Source organism: Phoca vitulina, unplaced genomic scaffold (genome assembly GCF_004348235.1).
Source record: "Phoca vitulina isolate PV1807 unplaced genomic scaffold, GSC_HSeal_1.0 scaffold90, whole genome shotgun sequence".
Lineage (NCBI taxonomy): Eukaryota > Metazoa > Chordata > Mammalia > Carnivora > Phocidae > Phoca > Phoca vitulina.
In genome coordinates this window covers 1,170,106-1,194,112 of record NW_022589793.1, presented here as the reverse complement: position 1 = coordinate 1,194,112, position 24,007 = coordinate 1,170,106, and the positions used below count along the sequence as shown (strand labels likewise).

Sequence of the window (24,007 nt, the reverse complement as noted above, 5' to 3'; positions counted from 1 at the left end):
TTCGTTCCACTAGGACACGGGCTTCATGGAACAGACTGTGCGAGTTCCCTGGACCTCCTAGGCCCCCAGTTTCCTCCTCCCAGGCAATTCCAGTTCCAGCCAAGCCCCAGGGTCCCCACGCTACAGAAGTCCCAGGCTGCTATCCTGTGAACAGCTGGGACAGGTCAGGGTGGGCGCAGGACAGGTTACTCCTCCAGGCTGCCCAGCAGGAAGGCTCTGAAGGATGGGACCGTTTCGGTGTCTGTTTCACCCCCAGAGCCTGGGTTCTGCACGGCCCCTCCCACCCCGAGCTGCGTGCGGGCAGCTGAGCTACAAAGCCGGCCCCGCTGCCCCCCGGCAGGCGGCACCCTCCCTCTCCTCGGGGCCAGAGTTCACTCACTGTGATCTGCTTCACGTCTTCTTCCGCCTCATCCTGCGAAGAGTCCCCGGCTGCAAGAGAAAGCGGACACTGCTTGCAGCCTCTGGTGGAGCCCCAACTCCCCAGAAGGCCTCAGGCAGGGGTATCTGGGAATTCTCCTAGACAGGGATCGTTGGCCAAGTCAGCTCTTCTCAACTGGGGGCAATTTTGCCCACGAGGGGACACTTGGCAATGTAGAAAGTCACGTTTGGTTGTCAAAACTGTGCAGGTGAGTGCTCTCGGCATCCAGTGGGTAGAGCAGGGATGCTGCTAAGCATCCTGGAATCCATCCCCCTGCAGTTTTTCCCATGACCCACCCATCCCTGCCAAGATGCAGACAGACAGAAGGGCTAGGGGTCCAGAGCTCACCCTCATTGGCCGCCTCCCTCTCCCGGTGCTTGGCGTCCGCCTTATCCAGGTAGGAGAAGCTGGGCCGCAGCTGCAGGATGCCATGAAGAGGCGTCAGGTGCAGCTCACCTGGCAGAGGAAGAAGGCTTTGGACCTGACTCTGGGAACTGGGGCCAACCCACCCAGCTTGGCTCACAGCAGTCACAAAGGGCCCTGCACTCCCCCAAAGGCCTCGGCCTACCGCCAAGCCACCTGCCACCTCCGCTCTAGCCCCCAGTCTCAGGGCCTTGGCACCACCAGGCCCGCGGCCCTTCCCAACCCCACCTGGCCCAGTGAGCACACAGCTGCAGCAGGACACGAACCCAGACCCTTCTGCTTAAAGCCACTTCTTAAAGCCTGCCTGCACACCCTCCCCCGTGAGCATCGAAGGCCTTTCTGACCCTGGTCGCCACCCCCTTCCCCCAGCTGCTTGCTCTGGCACACGGCAACGTTCCCGCTCCAAACACGGCCTCTCTTCCCCGCCGGGCCTTTGCCAGACACCCTCAATGCCCACCGCCCCCTCCCCACACAGACTGCCTCTCCTCCTCCAACTCAGCTCGTCAAAACCCCACCCAATCCGCTCAGAAGTCGGCCGCACAAATGTGGCTGGAGGAATGGCCCCTGGCGGGGCCAGCTGGAGGACTGTCTACACAGTCCTGGACGAGGATCGTGACTTTTCCTCGTGAGTGAAACGTGTGCACTGGGAGGCAGTGCAAAGACCATCAATTTCTCTCAAGTCAGTGTGGGCTTAAAAGAGAAGAAATCACACGCTAAGGCTCTGGTAAGTGGCTCTGTGAAAGCGTTCTGGACTCCAGAGGGAGCGGGATGCTCGCAGTCAGGAGTAAAGAAGCAAATGGTCCTACAAATACCATATGATTTCACTCATATGTGGAATTTAAGAAACAAAAGAACAGGGTTAAAAAAAAAAAAGCACACACACAGAAAAAGATTCGGGGCTCCTGGCTGGCTCTGTTGGTAGAGCATGCGACCCTCAATCTAGGTTATGAGCCTGAGCCCCACTCTGGGTGGGCGTGGAGCCTACTTAAAACAAAACAAAAACATACACACAAAGCACAGAACCCACAGACTCTTAACTACAGAGAACACACTGATGGTCACCAGAGGGGAGTGGGTGGGGGGAATGGTGAACTAGGAGATGGCGATTCGGAGTACACTTATGGTGCCGAGCACGGAGTCGGGTACAGAATCACTGACCCCCTCTGTTGTACACCGGACACTGATATAACACTGTCTGTTCGTTACACTGGAATTTAAAAAATAAAAAAAGAGTCATTTTACCACCCTACATACAAGAATAATTTTCAGAAATGTTAAAAAATTTTTATATAAAGTACTATACATACTAGAAAAAAAACTAGGAGAATCTTTGTATCAACCTAGGATGGGAGAAAGAATCCTAAAAACCAAGACCAGAGATTCAGAAGGAAAAAGACAGGACAGGTAAGTTTGGGTACAGAAGAATACGATCACGTGGGAAGATGGCACAAGTTCTGGAGACGGGTGGTGGTGACAACTGCACACCAACACGAATGCCCTCAAACGTCACTGAACCGCACACTTAAAAATGGTCAAAATGAGGGGCGCCTGCGTGGCACAGTCAGGCAGGCATCCGAGCTGATTTCGGTTCAGGTCGTGATCTCAGGGCCGTGAGATCGAGCGCCGTGTCAGGCTCCGTGCTCAGCTGAGATTTAAGATGTAAGATTCTCTTCTTCCTCTGCCTACCCGCCACCCGCCCCCTGGGAGTGTGCTCTCTCCAAAATAAATAAATCTTTAAAAAAAAAAAAAAGGTTAAAATGGTAAATTTCATGTTATGTACACTTTACCATAATAAAAATTAATTAATTCAAAGAAAGAAACAAACGGTCCCAGCTGCAAGGCGTGAGACATGGGTTCAAAAAAGAAGTATAGTTATTTGATACTACTTTTGAGTCTTTTCTAGTTTGTTTTGTAAGTGTTCAAATTAGTTTTACTTATTGCTTTATGAACTCTAAATACTTACTTTTTAATGGCTTTACTGAAATATAATTCCCGTGCCGTACAAAATTTAAAGCATACTAGTCAATGTATTTTAATATATTCCTGGAGCTGTACAACCAGCACTACAATCAATTTAAGAACATTTTCAGGGGTGTCTGGGTGGTTCAGTCGGTTAAGTGTCCGACTCTAGATTTCGGCTCAGGTCATGATCTCAGGGTCGTGAGATCGAGACCCTTGACGGGCTCTGCACTGGGTGTGAAGCCTGCTTGAGATTCTCTCTCCCTCTGCCCCCCGACCCCCAAAGAACATTTTGATCTCCCCAGAAAGAAACCCTGAACCCATCCTCAGTCACTCCCCATTCCACATTCCTCCTAGCCATGGGGAACTATTACCCGCTTTCTGTCTCTACGGATTTGCCTCTTCGGGACACTTCATTTAAATGGACTCCGACAACATGTGGTCTGCTGAGCATCATGCCCACTAGAGGGTGTATCAGTACTTCACTCCTTCCCGTGGCCAAATAACATTCCACTGCATGGCCGTAGTGCACTTGGCTATCCAGGCGTCAGCTGACAGACTTATGGGCAGTTTCTACTTCTTCACTACTGTGAATAATGCTATGAACATCCATGTGCAAGTTTTGTGTGGATAGACGCTTCACTTCTCTTGGGGAGATGCTAAGTAAAATTGCTCATGCATAAGTACCTTGTATTTTCTTTTTTTTTGAGAAGGAGGGAGGGAGAGGGAGTGTGAGCAAGTGAGTGGGAGGAGGGGCAGAGGGAGAGAATCCCAAGCAGGCTCCACACTAAGCGCAGAACCTCGCAGAACCTGACATGGGGCTTGATTCCACGACCCTGAGATCATGACCTGAGCCGAAATCAAGAGTCGGATGCTCCACTGAATGAGCCACCAGGAGCCCCGCAAGTACCTTGTATTTAAAACAAAATCCTCCCACCTGTCTCAAAAGTTACGCTGTGTGTATGTCTGTGTCCCAGGTGGAGACAGTGACCTTGGAAGCACCCCCTCTATCAGGTCAGACAGCACCAAAGCCGGAAGTCCTTAGAGGTGGCCTATTCCAGCCCCCTGACAATGCCATTTCTACAACCTGCCTGGCCCCTACAGGCATCCGGCATTCGGGGAGCAGCAAGCTGGGTACCAGGCTAGGGACAGCCTCCCTCCCGCTTCCCTCGCACCCAAGCAGCCTCCAGGAGCCACGGCAGCCTGGCTGCCCAGCACGGGTACCTTGTCTGTAGAGCGCGGCAGCATAACGGGCTGTGTTGCTGGTGCTCTGGGAGGAACAGAACGTCTGCTTGTCCATCAGCTTCCTGGGAGCACAGGGAGAACAGACGTCAAGGGGAAGGAAGCTCCAGACCCAGGGCATGGCAGGCACCAGCCCCCCCACCCCAGACACCTCCTGAAGTTCAATACCCAGGGACAGGGATCCAGGCCCCACCTCAGCACATGTGAGCCTCAGGAGGGAAGTCGGGGAGGAGAAAACCCAAGTCCCTGTCTGTAGCCCAAGGACAGGTGGTGGGTCAAGCGCCCACTCCCATCAAGGGGCCTCTCAGAAGGGAAGACATTTGCCACGGGGCAGGGCTGCGCCAGGCCCAAGCATGTGAAGCTGGGATGTCGGGAGGGAGCCCAGCAATGGGGCACCAGGGCCCAGGTGTCGGAGAGGCCTTTGGAAGGCTCTTACTGGAGCGCACCAAAGCCTGCAGGCTGGGCCCAGGGGACTCACGAGGAGTAAGTGCTGCTCTCGTCCGCGCAGGCGCCGTCCACGTTGAGTGCAATCTGCTCCCCTTTGCTGCGGCAATAGTTGGGGTTCAGGGTGTCGATGGCCATCTCAAGCTCTACCTGCAGGCATCAAGCACCCCCAGCAGCTATGAGGAACTCAAAGATACCCCCAACCTGGCCACAGCCAAGTCCTGACCCCTGTCCCTGCCAATCCCAGCCCTGCTCAGAAGCAGGCCCGACACACACCCCTCCCTAAGGGCCCCCGGGGTTCAGTCCACATCAAAGGTCACAAACCCCAATTCCAACAGAAAGGCCAGAGTGTTTTGGGGGGGTGGGGTCATGTAGTTCTATTTGTCCTCCCCATTCTACCCTCCAAAATCTAAACTAGGTGCCAACATTTAAAATTCAAGAGATTTTCTCATAAAAATCCTCATTTCCAACTTCTCTTGAAAAGTCACTGCAAGTGGCAATGGGGGGCAATGGGGGGCTGGAGCTACAGCCACCCCCTGGACAAGACACGTGTCCAGCGCTCCCAGCCCCTATCACCCCATCCCTTCGAGGCACTTCGAGCCCATCAGAGCTGCTGCACGTCAGTGCCTGCCTTATCCTGTGAACGTGAGCCCCCCATTCCCAGTCTCGAACTCATCCCGAGCCTTATTCTCCTCTGGCCTCTCTGGAGCTGCTTTACTCCCTTTCTTTCTGGAAACTTCCCTTCCTCAGCTTTCCAGGCTCTGCAAGCAACTGGTCTCCTCTCAGCCCTCCAATCGCTCCTTCTCTGGGCTTCTAGTCCCCAAAGGGCCCGTCTCCTCTTCACTTGCATCAGCCCCACCTGCACCACCCCTCCCCTCCCCCTCCATCAGAGGGCAGCCCCACCTTCTGCTGCTTGGGCTTGATCTTGGCTGAGAGGTGTGGAATGTCATCATAGGTCATCGAGGCTGGACGCACAGGGTACTGGGGAGGGGAAGGGAGCCGTCAGTCCACCCTGCCCAGCCCGGCCCAGCCCAGAGCTGGGCTCACAGGCTCCAGCCAAGAATCAACACCAAGCAGAGACCAGAGGTCCTCGCTGGTCCCCGCCTGTGTCGCCTTCATACCGGCTCCACCCAGCTTCCTTCCAAAAGGCAATTTTCAAGGGTCTCTGACCTCCGAGGGACAAGCCTAAGCATCAGGAACCCACAGAGGCCCCTCTCTGGTAACCCACGAGTTCCGCCGGGGAGGCAAGAGTGAGGATCAGGCAGAGGACATCCAGGCAGAGGACAAGGGACACAAGACCATGGGCAGCACAGACGAAGACCTGACCGATGACATGCTGTGGGTGGAGGACGGGTGTACGGGAATTCATTACCCCATTCTCTCTCCGCTGCCCTGTAAACTTTTCCGTAATAAAAACTGCCACTGACCCACTCAGCCCCTTCTGGGCCTCAGTGTCACCATGCATTAAGTTGAGAAGCTGTGGCCGGCGCTGCCCGTACCATGACAGCCTCTGGAAGAAGCTGCTGGAGGCATGGCAGCGTGTGCACTGAACCCTCTGTGTAGGGGCCCTCTCAGATCTGCTACGTTCCGAGGCAGCGGTGACTTCCTAAAAGCTCACTCAGATAGCAACACAGCAACTCCTCCTTGCTTCCTGGGCCAGAGCTTACGGCAGCGGTAGGACGAACAGTCTGGAGCCTGACTGGTCTGGCCTGAGCCCTGGCAGCTCTGCCATCTCCTGATCTCGGGCTGGGACGGGTGGTGGTAAAGGGCAAGGTTCTGGAATCAGGCCTGGGTTCCGGTCCCAACTTTGCCTCTTGCAATGTGTGGACCTGGGCCAGCTCCTCACCACAAACGTGCGTGTCCTCACCTCACGGGGCTGCTGGGGGCGGGGAGTGAGGCAAAGAGAGCAGACACCGCAGGGCCTGGCCCACCGTGAACACATATGGGGTCACCGTCCCCACCACCAGCTCCCCATCACTTTGCAGGCAGCCGAGGAAACCAGTTCAGAAGGCCTGAAGGACAGGCCCCCAGCCCCACAGCCTGTAAAGGCAGACCCCGGGGGCAGAGGGCAGGGGGATGCCGGGCCTCTTCCCAGCTCACATTTGGAGTACCCCCACTGCTGCCCCGTCCTGGGCCCCGTGCACAAGTGGCTAGCCTCCCTGCGCCTCACCTTCTCACGTGCAACCTGGAGACAAAATACTTACAACTATAACCTTGTTATTGGAAATGCAAACCATCTGCCCGTTCCTTTAAACATGAAACATAGTGTTTCCATTGGATCCAGCAATTCCGCTCCCAGGGATGTGCCCAAGAGAAATGACACCTGTCCCCACAAAAACTTGTGTGGGATGCTCACGGCCGCACTGTTCATAATAGCCCCAAAGTGGAACCGACCCAAAGAGCCAGCAACGCACAAACACGACGTGCTGTATAGAACCACACCACGGAGTCCTCTTCATCCATAAAACGGAAGGAGGTACTCATACATGCTGACCACGAGTGAGCCTCGAAACCACGATGTCGAGTTAAAAGCAGCCAGCTATGCCATGATTCCGTGTCCATGAAATGTCCAGAAGAGGCAAATCCGTACAGTGAGAAAACAGGTTAACAGCTGCCTCGGGATGCAGGCAGCAATGGGGGACACGGGACCAAACTGTCCGAAAACAGACTGTGGAGCTGAGCTCTGGGCCGGGCCACGTTCTGAGCACTCTGGATGGATTCATCCAACCCCCACGGGGCGCTACAGGGCAGGTAGTATAACTGCCACCATTTCGCAAATGAGGAAACAGAGGCACAGAGAGCTCAAGGACCTTGCCCAGGGCTCACAGCTAAGTCATGATGGAGCTGGGCCTCAACACGGCTGCCAGTCCCCAGAGCCCCAGAACCACGACACTGTTCTGCCTTTCACGGCTGCCTTGGTTTTCCCATCTTCAAAATGAGAGACTATTAACCTGCCCACCCACAAGAGCAAAGAGAAACCCCCTGTCCCACACTCTGGCGCCCAGAACCCTAAGTGAGGCTGAGGTTTCCCAGCGCCCCTCACCCCCCACCCCCACGCTCAAGGTGGCCCCTTTGCCCTCTGGTCTCATCATTACCTGAAACAGATAGAGCTTCTCTGCCAGACTTTTGGCCAAGTACACGTCGATCTGGGAAAAAGGGAAGAAGACTTAAACAGGAGACAGACAGGTGGCTGGCCTGCCCTGGCCTGCCCTGGCCTGCCCCTGCTCCCTGGATGTCAGTCAGGGGTCGTGGCTCCTACAGGGAGTGCGGGGGAGGGGGAAGAGCTCAGCTCCTGCTAGAAACAGAGGGAACCGAGTCTCCAGCCTCCCTCTCTATGGCTCTCAGGGGGACCAGGACAAGAGTTCCTGGCCCCCTCCTAGGTCCACTACAACCCAATAAAAATGTGCCTTCCCCGGGGCTGCTCACGTCAGGATGCATCCCAGAGCCCGATTAAATGCTTTTCTGATGAGGCTGGGACAGGGGAGAGCTTACCCATTTGCCTGCCCTTCCTCCCTGTGCCCTCCACCACCTACCCTGGACTGACCTGTCACACCACCTTCAGGTGGTCTGCAAGCCCCTCTAAGAATGATCTGGCCCAACTCTTTCTTCTCAACACTAACCGCCCCTGACCCACCGTGCAGCAGTTTACCTCCCTGCTTCCCGGCTCTTCATATGAACCATGTTCTCTCCCACCACCAGGCCTTAAGGAGGAGTGAAGGGCATCAGCGCAGGCGAAGCCTGTGTGAAGGGCAGTCTAGGTGGAGGGAGCAGCATGTGCAAAGGCCCAGAGGCTCTAGGATGTGTCTGGATCTGGGCTGACTCTGGAACCTACCTCCCCACCATCTGCATCTTGGGTCTCCTTCTTTGTCAGATCCTAAGCGTCCCGAGGGCGGGACACTGCCTTGCTCGCTCACTGCTGTCATAGCCCCCAGCACACAGTAGATCCAGTGAACAACTGCTGAATGACTTCTGGGTAGGCCCAGGAAGAAGGGGGAGTTGTCAAACCCATTCATTCATTCAACAAATAGTCACTGAGTATCTACTAAGTGACAGGCACTGAACTTGGCTTTGTGGACACAGTGGTGAAGAACAAAATCCCTCCCTTGTGAAGTTTACATTCTAGTGAAAGGAGATTATGTTTAGGGGATGGGGAGGGTTATGACCAAGCACAGGGCGTGGCCAAGGTAAGGGGCTTGGGGGTGCCAGGGAGGGTGAACAGGAGAGCACCACACGAGGCAGGGGGGGTCAGGGAATCCTCTTTGACAAGGAAATGCTGGATCAGAGACTGGGAGGAAGTGAAGGGCTCAGCTAGGCAGTTATCTGGAGGAAGAGGGTTCCAGGCAGAGGGAACAGCCTGGTTAGGGGTCCCTGGGATGCCAGCAGGTTCCGGGCTGGCCCGAGGATGGATGGAAGGGCCTCAGCCCTGCTTCCTGCTGCCCTGGGCCTGGGCTCTCCTCCCCAGCAGCCCCGGCAGATGGTAGGGAGCAGCGGTTACCTCCTGTACGACTGGGTCATCCTCTTCATTGGCCATACTAGGGGGGAGCCAGCCGCACGATCCTCAGACTCAATCTGCAAGGGACAGCAAGAGGCCTGAAACGTCAGCCAGCCATTCCGCCGACACCCCTGGGTGCCTCCGCCGCAACGGGCCTGCTCTGGGAGGGGAGAGCCTGAGACAAACAGCAAGTGACCTTCTTTCTACATCTTCCCTGGAGTCAACAGACGGCCAATTCTAGACCCCAGTGGCCAGAACCAAACAAGAGGGAAAAACCACCAAACAGAGGGTACAAACAGGCGGACCCGAGGCGGCACACGTCGGCTGCACCCGTGGGAAAGAATAAATGACCAGCTTTAAGGGTTTTGCGACCATGCACAGAAAAGAGGTCACTGCCAGGCAGGGGGATGGAGGCTGGCTGGTCCACAGCCATGATGCAAATACTCGAGCACTGATTGGGGGCCACGGGAAGCGTTAGGGAAGAGTCTGACGTCCAGCAGAAAGAGCCAGCAGTCCCAAGGCTGTCTGGGGGGGCTCTGTCTCTGGTACTTGACTTTCAAGCAGACTTTAAGCCCGACCTCGTGTGAGAGGATTTTCCTGTTTGGTGCGTGCGACACAAAATGACCTTCTTCACAGACTTTAATGTATTCAACACACCAACCCTGCAAGGTGGCCTGACTCTCCCCATTATCGAAGGGCGACTGGAACTCGGGGACGCCGTGCATGCGCTAGCCAGAGCCACAGAACAGGCCAGATGACGCACCGGGCTTCAAAACCAGGCCAGCCAGGCCATCTGACTTCAGGTAACAGCTACAGGTCAGGAAGCTCAGAGGGAAGGGAAGGGCCTTCCTGCCGGGAGGAGGGGGTGCATCTGGGCTGGGCCCTGAAGGAGAGAAGGATTTGGACAAGCCATGACACCAGACGGCAGGAGGGACCCCAGGTGACTGGCAACACCTCAAGCCCGGAGGGGAGAAGGCCGCAGGTCTCCATGGCAGAGGGGAAGTCAGTCTGCTGGGCTGACTCTTCATATTCCCACAGGAAGGGCATGGTCATGTGGGTACCTTCAGAATCCCAGCAGCCCCCAGGCCTCTAGTTCTGGGTAAGACCATCATGATTTTGGTCTTACCTACTTAACATCCAAGTAATTAAATATTTAGAAGGGCATAATACCTTCACCATGGGTGGGATTCAAGGTCATCTAAGCCCTCTGCCTGAGCTGTACCACCCGACGTCCTTTCATGCGTTCCAGATACATGTTCCAGACTCTGACTGCTCAGCCCTGGTGCTGGCCTCATCCCTGATGCCTCTCCCCCCTCACCTCACACCAGCAACTCCTGTCAGTTCCACCCTGAAGGCAGGTCTGGGATCTGGCCACCCCCACCGCCACCTCCCTCGTCCAGCCAGCCCCACTGCCTGCCTGCACGACAGCAACGGCCCTCCGATCTTCGCCCAACCCCACGGCCAGCGCCAGTGATCCTTCTGGAAGCCACATCAGGGCTCGCCACGCCTCTGCCTTCAAGGGCCTCCCATCCCACTCAGGACAGAAGCTCAAGTCTTTATGCCGCCACCACCCCTTTGCCTCTCAGACCTCATCTCCCATAGGCCCCCTTCCTTCCTCTCCCCCCACCTTGGGCCTTGGTAACTGCTCTACCCCAAGAGCCTCATGGCTCCCTCCCTCACCTCTTCCAGGTTTTTGTTCAAATGTCACCTCATCACTAAGACCTGCCCTGTCTACTCTATCCAAAATTGCAACACCCTCCCCCAGCTCCCTTCCCGGCTCTGGTTGTCCCCAAAGCACGCACCACCACAGCTCTGTTATCATTTTGTCCCCATCCCCACTGCCACTAAGCTGTAAACTACACGAAGGCAGAGATTCTGGTCCGTTTTGTCCCTTGCGGTACCCCCGAGCCCGCAGCAGGCACTCCATACATACGTGCTGTCTGAAGAAATGGGACCACAGGAGGCTATTTAACAGGGAGCTACCAAAGACTTCTGAGTGGAGGAAGATGTGGAGGAAGAAGGCAAACCAGAGGGAAGCCAGCTGCCCCAGCGGTTAGGGCTTGAAGACTGGATGAAAACCAGAAGCCCTAAACTGACAGTCTGAGGTGTGTGCTCCTGCCCAGAGAGAGGGGGATGGATGGCAGAGCCCCTGGGCTCACCCCGTCTGCACTGACCGCCAGGGGTCACAGGTGCACGGCGAGCACCTAGCTCCTCTCCGGCCGGCTCCGTGGACAACCGAGACACTGGGCACTTGCACACGAGTCAGGGAACAGGTCATATGTACAAAGAGGTGTGGCCTGGGAGCTTCCCCAGACGCAATCATTCCTGAGAAACTGGCTTTCTCAGCTCTTGGTGGGCTCTGCCGACCCCTCCCCCAGTCACTGAGGAGCTGTGGCTCCTCCCTCCAGATGGTACACGCGACTAGGGTAACTCAGGGCTCTCACTTCCCCTCATCCTCCCCGCCAGCATCATCCAACTCGGTGGCTTTCCAAGTTTTCAGCCTAAGACCTATAGTAAGAAATCCACTCCACAGAAACAACCCAGTACATACACACAATTATGGAACTAAACCAAGGTTTCACACAAGCTTAACTGCCCCTGTTAGATGTGAGGCAGTGAGGTTTTCTACCCTCACTCATTAAAATTTACATGCTGGTTACAATCCTCCAAAGTGATTTCACATCTCACTAATAAAAGGTATTTTTTTAAGTAATCTCTATGATGAATGTGGGGCTCGAACACCCCGAGATCAAGAGCTGCATGCTCCACCGACTGAGCCAGCCAGGCGCGACTCACTAATAAACCTTCATCTGTGATTGAAAAGTACTGCTCCAACAGGTCTCCCTGAGGTCCCTCTTTTCTATCTCCAGTCCTCCCAGAAACAGCCAGAGCTGTCCTTGCAAAAGAGTCAATCACATCATTCTCCTGCTCAAAACGCTTCACCTGCCACATAGAATAAAATCCAAACTCCCTTCCATGGCCTAAAGGCCCTATGTGATCCTGCCCCTGCCTTTCCCTCACCATCTACACGGCCAAATAGCCACCTGCTGGGCCTCCAAGAGGCTAGGCCCCAGCCTGTCTCAGGACCTTTGCATGTCATCTACTTTTCCCACATCTTTTCAAAGCTGGCTCCTTTTCATTAGATATCACCCCCCCACCCACTCCAGGAGGGGAGAGAAGTTCCCTGGCCACCCAATCTGAAAGAGCCAACCGGCTCACAGTCACCACCAGCTCTCCCTGTTTTCTTTCCTTCATGGTTCTTATCACAATCTGGAACCACCTAGTCTACTTGCGTTTGTGTTGTCTGCCTTCTGTACTAGAATGTAAGCTCCAAGGGGGCCTCTGAGTTACCTCAACCATAAAGTGGAGATGATCACACTTACTTCATCAAGTTGTTATAAGGACTATTCTCTTTTTAAAATCCATGCTGTTCTCCCAATACCTGGCATGAAGTGAACACTCAATACAGTACAAAGAACAATTAAATAAGTGAACGCATGAAATCAGGCGGTAATAGACCCTTCACCCTGTGAGCCTAACTCAGCCCCATCCAGACACTGGTGGACTCATGGTTTGGGCCTTACGGACACTTGAGAACAGACATGGGCTATGGCCCGGGCAGAAGCAGCCCTCCCAGCCACAAGCCAAGCTTCCCCAACTGCAGTGACCACCTGTGACCACCTTGGGTGTCCTGTGGCCATAATGGTACTCTGTGGCAGTGGCTCCGTGGCCTTGAGCACACGAAGTTCCCCCCAGCAGGGAGCTGCCAACAAATGGAAAGGAGACAAGGACACCAGGTAGAGCAAAGGAGGGGTTCAGAGCAAAGGAAATACCTGAATGCCACACCTGGGTGCATCCCTGTGCACCTAGGAATCTAACTTGTCGGCCAATCAGAAATGCAGAGGCAACTCCAAAATCTCTCTAGCTACTGGAGGGAGAAAACAAGTACAACGCAGTTAAGAGGAGAGGGCCCCAAGGGCAAACAGTCTCCAGGCCTGGATTCTAACCGCCTGTGTTTGTCTCCGGCAAGCCATCTCCCCGCTCTGGGTCACCTCAGCTTCCACCTCTGTTAAAGAGTCAGCCTGGAAAAAAAGAACTAATTAATCCTTAACTGGTCATCAGACCTTTCTCCAAGGACTACACACACGTTCTCATCTTCTCAATAGTCCTGTAAGTCAAGATTCATCATTCCCAATTAAGAAACGAGGAAACTAAGAATCAGAGAGTAGGTAATTTCGCCCAAGGTCACAGTGCTGGAGAACAGCAGAGACAGAGCGGAACCCCGGGTCTGGCTGATGTCAACGATCCGTATTCTTAACCACTATGCTGCACACCTCTTGAATAAAAGGCAGTCTGGGATAGTGGGGAAGAGCCTGGACTCTCAGAGCTGAACGACACCGGTTCAAATCCCCTCAACTACCTACCATACGTGGCCCACCTGGGGTTGTTCAATCTCGGAAGGTCTCACTATTTTCATCGCTAAAATGGGGATAATAAAAGTACCAAACTCCCGAGGGCTGCGGTGAGGATTAAATAAGGTAATAAATGTAACCTGCGGGGAGTTTTGTTATTACTTGGCAACATGTTTTCTTCCAACGTCGGAGAGCACAAGGCCGCCACAAATCAAACCCTGCGAGCTGGGGCTTCTCGCGTCTTACCCTATTTAGCCCTCACCACAACCCTATGAGGCAGTTAATTTTATTATCCCCATTTCACAGATGAAGAAACGCTGGCGACTGCTAAGACCTCCTCCATCGCCCACCGATTCGAAAGCTGACATAACTGAACGACCTTGTTTATGTTCGGGTTTACTTGACGTGCTTACTGACACCTCCTCCAGCCCGCGGTCAGGGCCGTCTCCGCGGCACGGTGCCGGCTCTCAGTGAACGCTGAATGGAGGCCTGAAGAGCTGAACGAAGAATGCCGGGCCTGGCCGGGCGGAGACCGCTCTGGTTCAGGGCGAGGAGAGGGCCGGGGCCGGCTTGGGGACCCTCCCCCTGCCCAGCGGGGCGGGCCGCCGGCCCCGGGCCACACTGTCCAATGGGTTTCGCCTCCCTCGCGGGTGGTCAGGCCCCCTTCTCACGCCCACCACGCAACCGTCGCCACTAGCTGCCGCGCTGGCGGGACACCGGGTGCCTTCGGACAGGTGCTCCCGCGGGAGGCCCGCCTGGGCCGGGCGGAGCACGGTGGCTGGACCCTGAGTCACCGCCGGCAGCCTCGGCCGCCGCATCCCCGACTCCCAGGCCCGGCCGAGGTCGGAGCCCGCGGCCGGCCCGGGTCTACGGGGGCCGGCTACCCAATCCTTCCCGCCCGAGTCCCGGGAGGCCCCCAGCCCCTGGGTTCGGCGCGGCGCGGGCCTCCCGGCCTACTCGGCAGCCCAGCCCAGGCCCACCTCGCGAGTGCGGCCCGGCTCCAGCCCGGGCGTGCGCTGCCTTCTCGGCACTCACCTCTCCGCGGGGGCCGCGCGTGGGCGGCGGCAACGGCCCAGGTACCCGCGGGCTGCAGAGGCGGCGGCGGCCCGGCTCTTCTCTTAGGCAGCGGCCATGTTGCTGGTGGAGAAACTCCAGCGGACACGTGGGGGGAGCGGGCCGGGCCTCACGCTTCCTTTTACCCACAATGCCCCGCCCCGACGCGCGCAGACCCGCCCCCTCCGCCGCTCCATTCATACCGGCCGCCTGCCGGGTTGGGCAGCAGGAGGCGCTGATGACCCGGCAAAAGAGCAGAAAAGAGAGCCTGGTGCCAGGGCGGTAGGGAAAAAAAGAAAATGCTCTGGCAGCGGTGGGATTCGAACCCACGCCCCCGAAGAGACTGGAGCCTTAATCCAGCGCCTTAGACCGCTCGGCCACGCTACCCAGTTAGCAAATAGTTCTTCCGGGAAGCTACTTAATACTCGACCGAGCAAATTTCAGTTTTTTATGTCTTATTTGATTTTGATGGACTTATTTTGAACATGTCATGTATTTAAAAGAAAATATTTGCTCCAGTAATCACACCCAGATTTGTTCCAAATAGGTTTTAGAGCGAAAAGCAGCTTAAGAATCCGTGTTTAGAGTCGGCTGTTTCACCCGGAGACCCCAGGAAGAGCCACGTATCTCCGGAGAAATGATGGATTCCCGCAGCAATTCGCCCCAGGGCCTCCGAAGACCAAACCCGGGGGAGCTGGTGTAAGCAGTTTTCTCTGAAAAGTTATGTGTTTTAATTTTTAGTTACTCAAATAATAAGTGAATTATTGCAAGATATTAAAACTCTGCAGATAAGGTACAAATGCTCTTTTAACTTTGACTCTAAATCCCATCCACAGAGGTAACCATTATTATCAGCTCAGTATCTATCTTTCTGGATTTTTTGCTGTGAATTTATGTGGATATTTTTGGATATATTCATATGGATACATAGATACCCATAGAGAATTGATATTTTGTTTTTATTGTGTATGGCTTTTTACATAAATATTATCATACTATTACTCTTGATCTGCAACTGTTTTTTCACCCAAATATGCTTTTAAAATATCTATCCATGTTGATGGAAATAGATATTTAAAAATACAGAAAAAGTACAAAGAAAAAATAATCACCCACATTCCCACCACCTAGTACTGTGGCATTTCACTTCCAATTCTTTTCCTATGTACATACTTTTCATTAAAAGTTAATGATATGAATATGCTGTCCTTTTAAAAATCCGTTTAAAAATATACTAGATCATTAAAAATTTTTTTAAATAAAAATATACTAGACCATTACAAATTAAAAATAAAACCTCCTTCCCAAACATCCTCCCTTGGCTATAACTATTATTATGATTTGATGTGTATTCAATCCATTTTTTATACTTTCTTATCTATATATTTATACCTATAGATACAGATATTTGTGTGTGTGTGTATATACATATATTCTCATGAACAATATATAGAATGGTCTTCTGTATGTTTTCTATTCTCATAAATATTATTGTGCCAAGATCATTCTGAAACTTGTTCTTCTATACCAACATTCTGAGGTCTATTACCAATGCATACAGATTTTATTCCATGATGTGAATACAAACATTTAAGTTGTTTATATTATATTGTTATATTTAAGTTTCTGGTTAATATCTAATTGGCACACACCCTAACATTTCACCCATATTTCGCCTTGCCTTCAATTCCTCCTCAACTCAGTTTTTTTTTCCCCCATCTACCTTTAACATAAATATTGATATGCAAAGATTTCATTGCATCAGGAGAGTTTGTGCTTTTAAAGGAATTCTTCAAAAATATAGAAGCAGCCATCTATTGAGGACACAGGCTAGCCATGGTGGGGCAGTCAAAGCTAAATGAGGAATAGTCCTTAAGATCAATAGAAGCATTCATCTAGTCACAATGCTTTAGTACCAGGAGGGACTTTGTGAGTTGTGTGCTGGGTTTTCCAAAAGGGAATATCCCCGTGGTGAAGGATAATTGCTGGAATATTTGTCTAATCTCGCTTTTCTAAGAACTGCCTGACCAGCCCAGAGAGTGGATCCCTGGCAGTCACCTCTGCGGTGTGCCCCCCCTCCACCTCCACCGACACTGCCACACCATGGCCAGGGGGCTCTATGGGAGATAGACTCAGGTCAGACCAATCAGCTTCTCTTTTGAGAATCTGAACTGAGACATGGTGATTTCCTGATTTGGTAATTTGACTGTTTTCAAGTGTTAAAGTGTTAGTGTCTAAGACTGACTGGAACAAGGGAGAAAGGGAGATTTGGGGTGGCCATGTTTTTTTTTTTTTTTTTTAATTTTTTTTTATTGTTGGGGTGGCCATGTTTTGTGAAAGAGATTGGAGAAGTAGAGAAAGCCAGTGCATGGGGGGAAAAAGAATGATACGATGAGAAGAACCGAGTCGTAGAGAAATCCTGAAGGTTTTCTGGCTCCCGGCTTCAAGACCCTTCCTAGGACCCAGTGGGATTCACATTCTTGGAGACATCCTTTTATCATTGCAATAAATGCCCCTGTTCCGCTCAAGCTTGTGCTTCCTGGTAGCTGTCCGTTGTAAGAAATAACCGCCCCCCCGCCTTGTATGGTAGGGGCTCTAAATGAAGCTAGCGGTATTTCTGACAGAACATTCTGGAGCAATTCAGGTCTGTCCCTACTAATACGTACTGAATGGGGTACTTAACAGGGAGCGCACACAGATGCAGGCTGATTCTGGAAGGGAGAGCCCAGGGCCTCCCTTTGGGAGTTTCTTGCAGTCTTGCAGCCCCCTTACACAGCTGTCTGTGACAATCAGATGTGAAACCGATAAGCAGGAGAAGCAGAATGTTGCATCAGAACTCCTGGACCCACAGGGAAGGGCTGAAATCCTGACCATCCCTTGGTGTGCCTACTTCTCTGCCCCTGGTTAATGGGGCAGGTGGAGGGAGGAAGCACCACAGATCAAATACCGCCCATTTGTCCCCCACCCCCAATCTAGGGACTGTCAGGTGAAGGCTGGCTGTCTCTATAGCATAAGCCCTCAGCTGCAGGCAGTGAGGATGGGCATGGGGGCTCAGTCCTGGATCCCCTCCATTCTTCACTCCCTTGCTTCTGTAAAAGGAAAATTATCCCAAAGCTGGACTGAGACCAAACCTTTCTGCACGAATCTCTTTCTGGAAAGAAATGAACATTTCTCATAAAATGCTTAAGCTTCTTCTTATGAAATTTATTTATTTATTTATTTTAAAGATTTTATTTATTTATCTGACAGAGAGAGAGAGAGAGAACAAGTAGGCAGAGAGACAGGCAGAGGGAGAGGGAGAAGCAGGCTCCCCGCTGAGCAGGGAGCCCGATGCGAGGCTCGATCCCAGGACCCTCGGATCATGACCTGAGCCGAAGGCAGCCACTTAACCGGCTGAGCCACCCAGGCGCCCCTTCTTATGAAATTTAATAGCATTGAGATTTATACTTCGAAGCTAGTTTTCTACCCCCCCTTTTGACGGTCATCTGTCAGTCAAGAGCATAGTAAACTTTTACTGAACATTCTTTTCTTTTTAATTTAATCATCCTTGTCCTATAGACTGTGTGTACTAGGATAGAAGCCAAAAAGTGGTCACCTTGTCCCAGGTGGGGTGGGGTGGGTGGGGGTATATTGCCTGGGAAGGCCCAAGGGAGCTTTCTGGGGTGCTGAAAATGTTCAAAAGTTCATCAAGTTGTACACTAAAGATTGTGCAATTTACTCTATAGAGGTGGTACTGTATTAAAAAGTCAATTTTTTGAAAATTTTCCTACTAAATATGAATCTTTGAATTAGCCTCCCAGAGGATCCACACTTGCAGCAAGATTGTAATACAATTTTGACATAGGCTTGCAACAAAACTATCTGAAAAGTTTCCTTTTAACACTCCCTTCTAAACTTCAGGGCCCTTTTCCTCTTCCTCCCCAAAGGGAATACTCTGTCTGGGTGAGAACCTGTTGTTTTTGCCTTCCCAGAATCATTTCCCCCATTTTCTGGTTCCAATACTGATTTTTCCTTTGGGAAACACTCTTGCCTGTGGTCTAAGAGGAACAGTCAATCAAAGCTCTAAGGGGGCGGGCACAAGACCCAATTAGGCCAATCAGAGGCTTTAGCCTGGGAATCTGACTCTGAATCTGGCCCTCAACAGCCCTCAATAGGGCGGTAAACTGAACTTCCAGACCATCTGTTACCTTCTGCTTCCGGGAGCTATGCACTTGCCCTCGTACCTCTTTCCGAGGCCTGATTCTATTTTACCTTCCACTCTGTAAGTTGCTTCCTTCCCCCCAAATTGCTTCTTTGCTAAAGTTAACCAGCATTGAGTTCCCTACAACCAAGGCAACCACACGATCATGTTGGCTGCCCAAAAGGAACTTTGTTCTTGCAGGAGACACACTTTAGTTGTGTGCAGAGCATACAACCTTAGCATGGGACCCAGAGCACTTCTTTTTTTTTTTTCCTGGAACAAATGCTTAATTAGAAGAAAAACTAGGGCACGGGCATGAACTAGGGCTCTCCCTGGTAAACTGGGACATGCTGTCACCTTACACCTTGACCAAAGATCCATCTAAGTTGACAGGCCCAAGTGAGATGTCCTGTGTTGAGTCACACATCCAGCTTCAGGCTCCGCTGCTGGTGGCGCCTTTCCTCAATTCCTCTACGTTTCAGTTTTGCAAACAAGCTCCTGGTGTCCCAGGAAGGTGCTAGTGGGTCACGGGAATAACACAGCCTCAGTTGTCCTTATTTATGTTGGGATAATGATGAGATCTGATCTTAGAAACTTCCAACTTTCCTTTTTTTTTTTTTTTTTTAAGATTTTATTTATTTATTGGACAAAGAGAGAGAGTTAGTGACAGCAGGAACACAAGCGGGGGAGTGGGAGAGGGAGAAGCAGGCTTCCCGCCGAGCAGGGAGCCTGAATGCGGGGCTCGATCCCAGACCCTGGGATCATGACCTGAGCTGAAGGTAGACGCTTAACGACTGAGCCACCCAGGCGCCCCGCCAACTTTCCTTCTTGATTAATGAAAACATTCTTGGCAAATGGTTTTGCCATAGGACCACACTAAGCCTCCTTCTTCTCATCTGTGAAATGGTCACGATAATACGATAATACTGACGTTTGTTGCAAGGTTAGAGATAACTGTACGTGCCCAGCCCATTGTCTGACATACCGTATATCGTTGCTAAGACTTGTGTTTCACATTTTAATATCTCTACAATTGACCTGCATCCTGTGATGAATGGTAGGTGGTTTATTTTCAGTAGTTTTTTTTTTTAACTTATTGATTCACAAAACAATGGTACATCTTAAGATCGATGCTGTCTTAGAGTCAATAAAACATAGTAGATGCTTGATACATTAATTACTATCATGAATTTTTAACTTAATAAATTCTTACTTTTTGTTTGTTTGTTTTTTATTTATTTGAGAGAGAGAGCACAAAGGGAGAGGGAGAAGCAGACTCCTCACTGAGCTGGATGCGGGGCTCAATCCATCCCAGGACCCTGGGATTATGACCTGAGCCAAAGGCAGATGCTTAACTGACTGAACCACCCAGGCGCCCCTAAATTCTTACTTTGATAATTTTATCAAAGCCGTACATGTGTATATCAATTCTATAAGGCTTGTTATCAAAATCAGCAGTATGCCTGCCCCTTCTGCCCCAGGCAACCACTTTCAGCTTTCAGCTGATTCTTCTGATATTTATCACCAAATGTCACACGCTTACATTGCTTTTGTTTTTTGGGTTTTTTTGTTTGTTTGTTTTAGACATTCCCGACTGGCTTCCTACTAAGGAAGGTAAGAATTGAACTGTAACCATCCGTACTTCCACCATAGAAAACACTCCCCGACCCCAGTTCTCCAAATATTCATATTGTGATTTCATTTGTGTGGTAATTAGTAAATGGCACTCACTAAGCTTGAGCTCAGCCATACACTCAACTATTATTTTGCCCTTTCTGGAAAATGTTTATAGTTAACTATCGCCTGAGGAAAAAAATGTGTCTAGTTCCTATGAATTCGTACCTAACTCAACTTCAGATTGTCCATCCTTGCCACACAGACATAAAAGGTATTCTATTGCTTCAGTGTCTTGAAGACATTTCTCCTATAGCCCCTTATCAGGCCATACACTTTTTTTTTTTAAGTAAACTCTACTTTCAACATGGGGCTCAAATTCAGGACCCTGAGATCAAGAGTTGCATGCTCTACCAACTGAGCCAGCCAGGCGCCCCCACAGGACTATAAACTCTAAGTTTAGGGCAAGGCCACCATGTTGGGCATCATCCTTCACCCTTGGGGGTCTGATTTCACTTCAATCTGGTGCTGGACCCCATGCATTTCTTGTTATTCCCACACACACTAGCCTTCCTTTGATAGAGCAAACCTTCACGTGTCTTCTGGAGAAAGAGTACATGAAAGATTAATTTTTTTGAGAATTTATAGGTCTGGAAATGTCTTTATTCTATCCTTATACTTGAAAATAGTTTAGGCATATGAATGTATGTTAAGAGCATTTTCCCCAGAATTTAGAAGGCATCATCTTCCAACTTCCAATGTTACTACTGAGAGGATGTCTGATGTCATTCTGATTCGCCATCCTTTGAATGAAACTGGTTCTTTCCCTCTGGAAGCTTCCAGGATCCTTTGTCCTTGGTGTTCTGAAATTTCATGAAGATGAATCTTGGCATAGGTCTCATTTTATACATTGTGTTAGGTAGTCATGGGCCCTGTTATTCTGGAAAACATACATCCTTTAGTTCCGAGAAATATTCTTGAATTTTTTTTTTTAAAGATTTTATTTATTTGAGAGAGAGAGAATGAGAGAGAGAACACGAGATGGGGGAGGGTCAGAGGGAGAAGGAGACTCCCTGCAGAGCAGGGAGCCCGATGCGGGACTCGATCCAGGGACTCCAGGATCATGACCTGAGCCGAAGGCAGCCGCTTAACCAACTGAGCCACCCAGGCGCCCTGAATTTTCTTTTTTTTAAAGATTCTCTCCCCTCTACTCTGTCAAACTCCTAAATTAGGCTCTTAGATTAAAAATTTTTTCTTTTATTTTAATTAAGACTATTACACTTTTTTCCCCCAATAGATACTACTTAATATTAAGAGCGCCAACTCTCTAGAATTTAGTTTATAATTGGGAAAACTGAAAATGTGCATTAAGTCAGAAAGAAGAAGTGTGTAGGAAGAAAAACAAGTGGATGTTTCAAATGGCTCATAAAAGGAAAATACCAGACCCAGTCCTAACCAGACTTAGGAGTTCCTTTTGGTAAACTGAAATACTTATAAGTACGTCAAGGTAGAAGGAAAGAAACTAAACCTTTCTGGAACCCTCACTGTATTACAGAGTGAAAGTATTTGCTTATTGCTAAATGATTTGTATACTGGTAGGACTGAGTTCACTTCTTTAAATTTTAATTAACACATGGCAAATATAATTCAGTAAAAATGACAATGATATCTACATGCAAGTTCAATTTCTATTTAAAGCCTGTATGAAAATCTATGAAAATAAGATCTTAGAACTCTGGTCCCAGATTTTAAATGGCCAAGGGAAAGATCATTAAAAAAAACACACATACAGGGGCACCTGGCTGGCTCAGTTGGAAGAGCATGTGACTGTTGGCTTTGGAGTTGTGAGTTCAAGCCCTGTGTGGGGTATAGAGGTTACTTAAAGATACAATCTTTAAAAAAATAAAAACTACACATATCTAATCTTAGGCTGTTCTTACCTAATTTCTCCACAAAAGTGATAACATTTTAAGTGTTTCAATATAGAAGAGTGTACAGCTCAGTTTGCCTGTTCCTCTGACTTCTAGAATTTTCTCTCACATTTTTCATCTTTCTGGGGTTTTTTGTTGACAATGTGGGAAACAAAGGCAGAAGGAAGTGTAGATAAAATTAAATGCCCTTATAACCTGCAGACCATTGACAAATACTTGAGGCAGGCAGAGTATAATGGTTCCTCCAGAAAGCTCCCAACTGTCTTAATGTTCCTTGCTAGAGGGAAAAACAACCTTGGGTTGACAATAGCAAGACCGTATCCTCTGAGTCTTCTTTAGCAGATGAAAATCCTTTTGGAACTTCCCTTATCCTTACTTCCCCCAACCCCAAAGTGTATAATCAGTTGCTCCTCACAATCCAAGGGCGGAAGCAGCTCTGTCCCCGGGCTTTAATAAAATCACTTTTTTTTTTTTTCACCGAAGATATCTCAAGGATCCTTTCTTGGCCTTCAGCTCTGGACCCCAACAGCACTACTCCCAAAAACGACATCATTAATGTTCTACTTCCTGGGAGATCGCTTCCATTATTTTCCAACCCTTTAATTAAGTTATTCATTTCTGTAAGAATATACCCAATTTACAAGAGCTCTTTTGTTGTGTGAATTTTTAGAATTGCATCTGTTCTTTTTGTAGATGCAAAAATTTTTTTTAAGATTTTTATTTTTAAGTAATATCTAGACTCAACATGGGGCTCATAACCACAACCCCGAGATGAAAAGTCCCTCGCTCCATCCACTGAGCCAGCCAGGACTCCTGTAATTTTTTTTTTTTTTAAGATTTTATTTATTTTAGAGAGAGACAGCATGAGCAGGAGGGGCAGAGAGAGAATCTCAAGCAGACTCCATGCTGAGCCTGGAACCTGATATGGGGCTCGACCCCAGGACCCTCTGTTGATCTCCCAGGACCCTGAAATCATGACCTGAGCTGAAACCAGGAGTCAGACGCTTAACTGACCGCGCCACCCAGGCACCCCACCCCTGCAATATCTTAGCTAAGGAAATTAACCATAGCTTTTTGTTTCTTCAGGTTTCCTTCTTCCTACATTTTGTTTGCTCCAAGATAGTTTCTTCTGTTGGTTTGTTCTAGTGTCTTTTATATGAAGTGCTTATGGATCCTTACATAGGGATCTTTGACTGGCTATTCAAGTTCAAGAATGGGGCTCTAGGGGCACCTGGGTGGCTTAGATGGTTAAGCGTCTGCTTAGGCTCAGGTCATGATCTCCAGGTCCTGGGATCGAGCCCCACATCGGGCTCCCAGTTCAGTGGGGAGTCTGCTTCTCCCTCTCCCTCTGCCTCTCCCCCTCCTTGTACTCTCCATCTCTCTCTTAAATAAATAAATAAATCTTTAAAAAAAAAAAAAAAAGGAAGAAGCAGCAGCATGGGGCTCTAAAAGTTGTGGGAATTCCCGTGGATGTGGGTGGGGTTGGGTGGCTGAGGTCTTTCCAGTGAGGTGCTCCCTGCAGCCAGTTTCATTAGGAGGAAGGACATTTTAAGTAGTTCATCACAGATTCCCTAGGGGTTTCTCCAGTTGTCTGCCTTCTGCCAGGAGGGTCAAAGTCAAGCTGCCAATGTCTGGCAGCACAGGAGGGAAAAGGCGACTGGTGAAGCCTCTAGAGCCAATATGGAAACTTCCCCTTAACCCTCTTTTCTGTAGAGTAGCTGGACTCTCTACCGGCCTGGCCTTCCAGGGTGATGGACCAGCAGCCGGCTGGCTACATGGGGAGGTAAGCTGGTCTAGTAGTCTGATACTTTAAGTCTTTCAACTGACCCTGTATTTTTA

General features: G+C 50.4%; 1 protein-coding gene and 1 non-coding gene across 3 annotated transcripts in view; both read right to left on the bottom strand.

The window, feature by feature from the left end:
• Positions 1-14,544, bottom strand: part of POLR3E (RNA polymerase III subunit E) — a 30,207-nt gene extending 15,663 nt beyond the window's left edge. Inside the window, exons 1-8 of one of the 2 annotated variants that reach the window (XM_032396285.1) lie at positions 14,426-14,544; positions 8,982-9,055; positions 7,582-7,632; positions 5,390-5,467; positions 4,521-4,636; positions 4,025-4,107; positions 767-874; positions 380-429 (exon numbers count right to left, since the gene is read on the bottom strand). In XM_032396285.1, the coding sequence (XP_032252176.1) occupies positions 380-429; positions 767-874; positions 4,025-4,107; positions 4,521-4,636; positions 5,390-5,467; positions 7,582-7,632; positions 8,982-9,017 (522 nt within the window). In that variant the 5' untranslated portion in view covers positions 9,018-9,055; positions 14,426-14,544. Of the gene's footprint in view, positions 1-379; positions 430-766; positions 875-4,024; positions 4,108-4,520; positions 4,637-5,389; positions 5,468-7,581; positions 7,633-8,135; positions 8,225-8,981; positions 9,056-14,425 lie in introns of those variants that run through there. The other variant, XM_032396286.1, reaches the window with a different exon arrangement.
• A 204-nt stretch (positions 14,545-14,748) lies between these two features.
• On the bottom strand, positions 14,749-14,830 carry TRNAL-AAG. Its single transcript has one exon. It is a non-coding gene; the product is annotated as a tRNA-Leu (tRNA).
• Between the last annotated feature and the right edge of the window lie 9,177 nt (positions 14,831-24,007).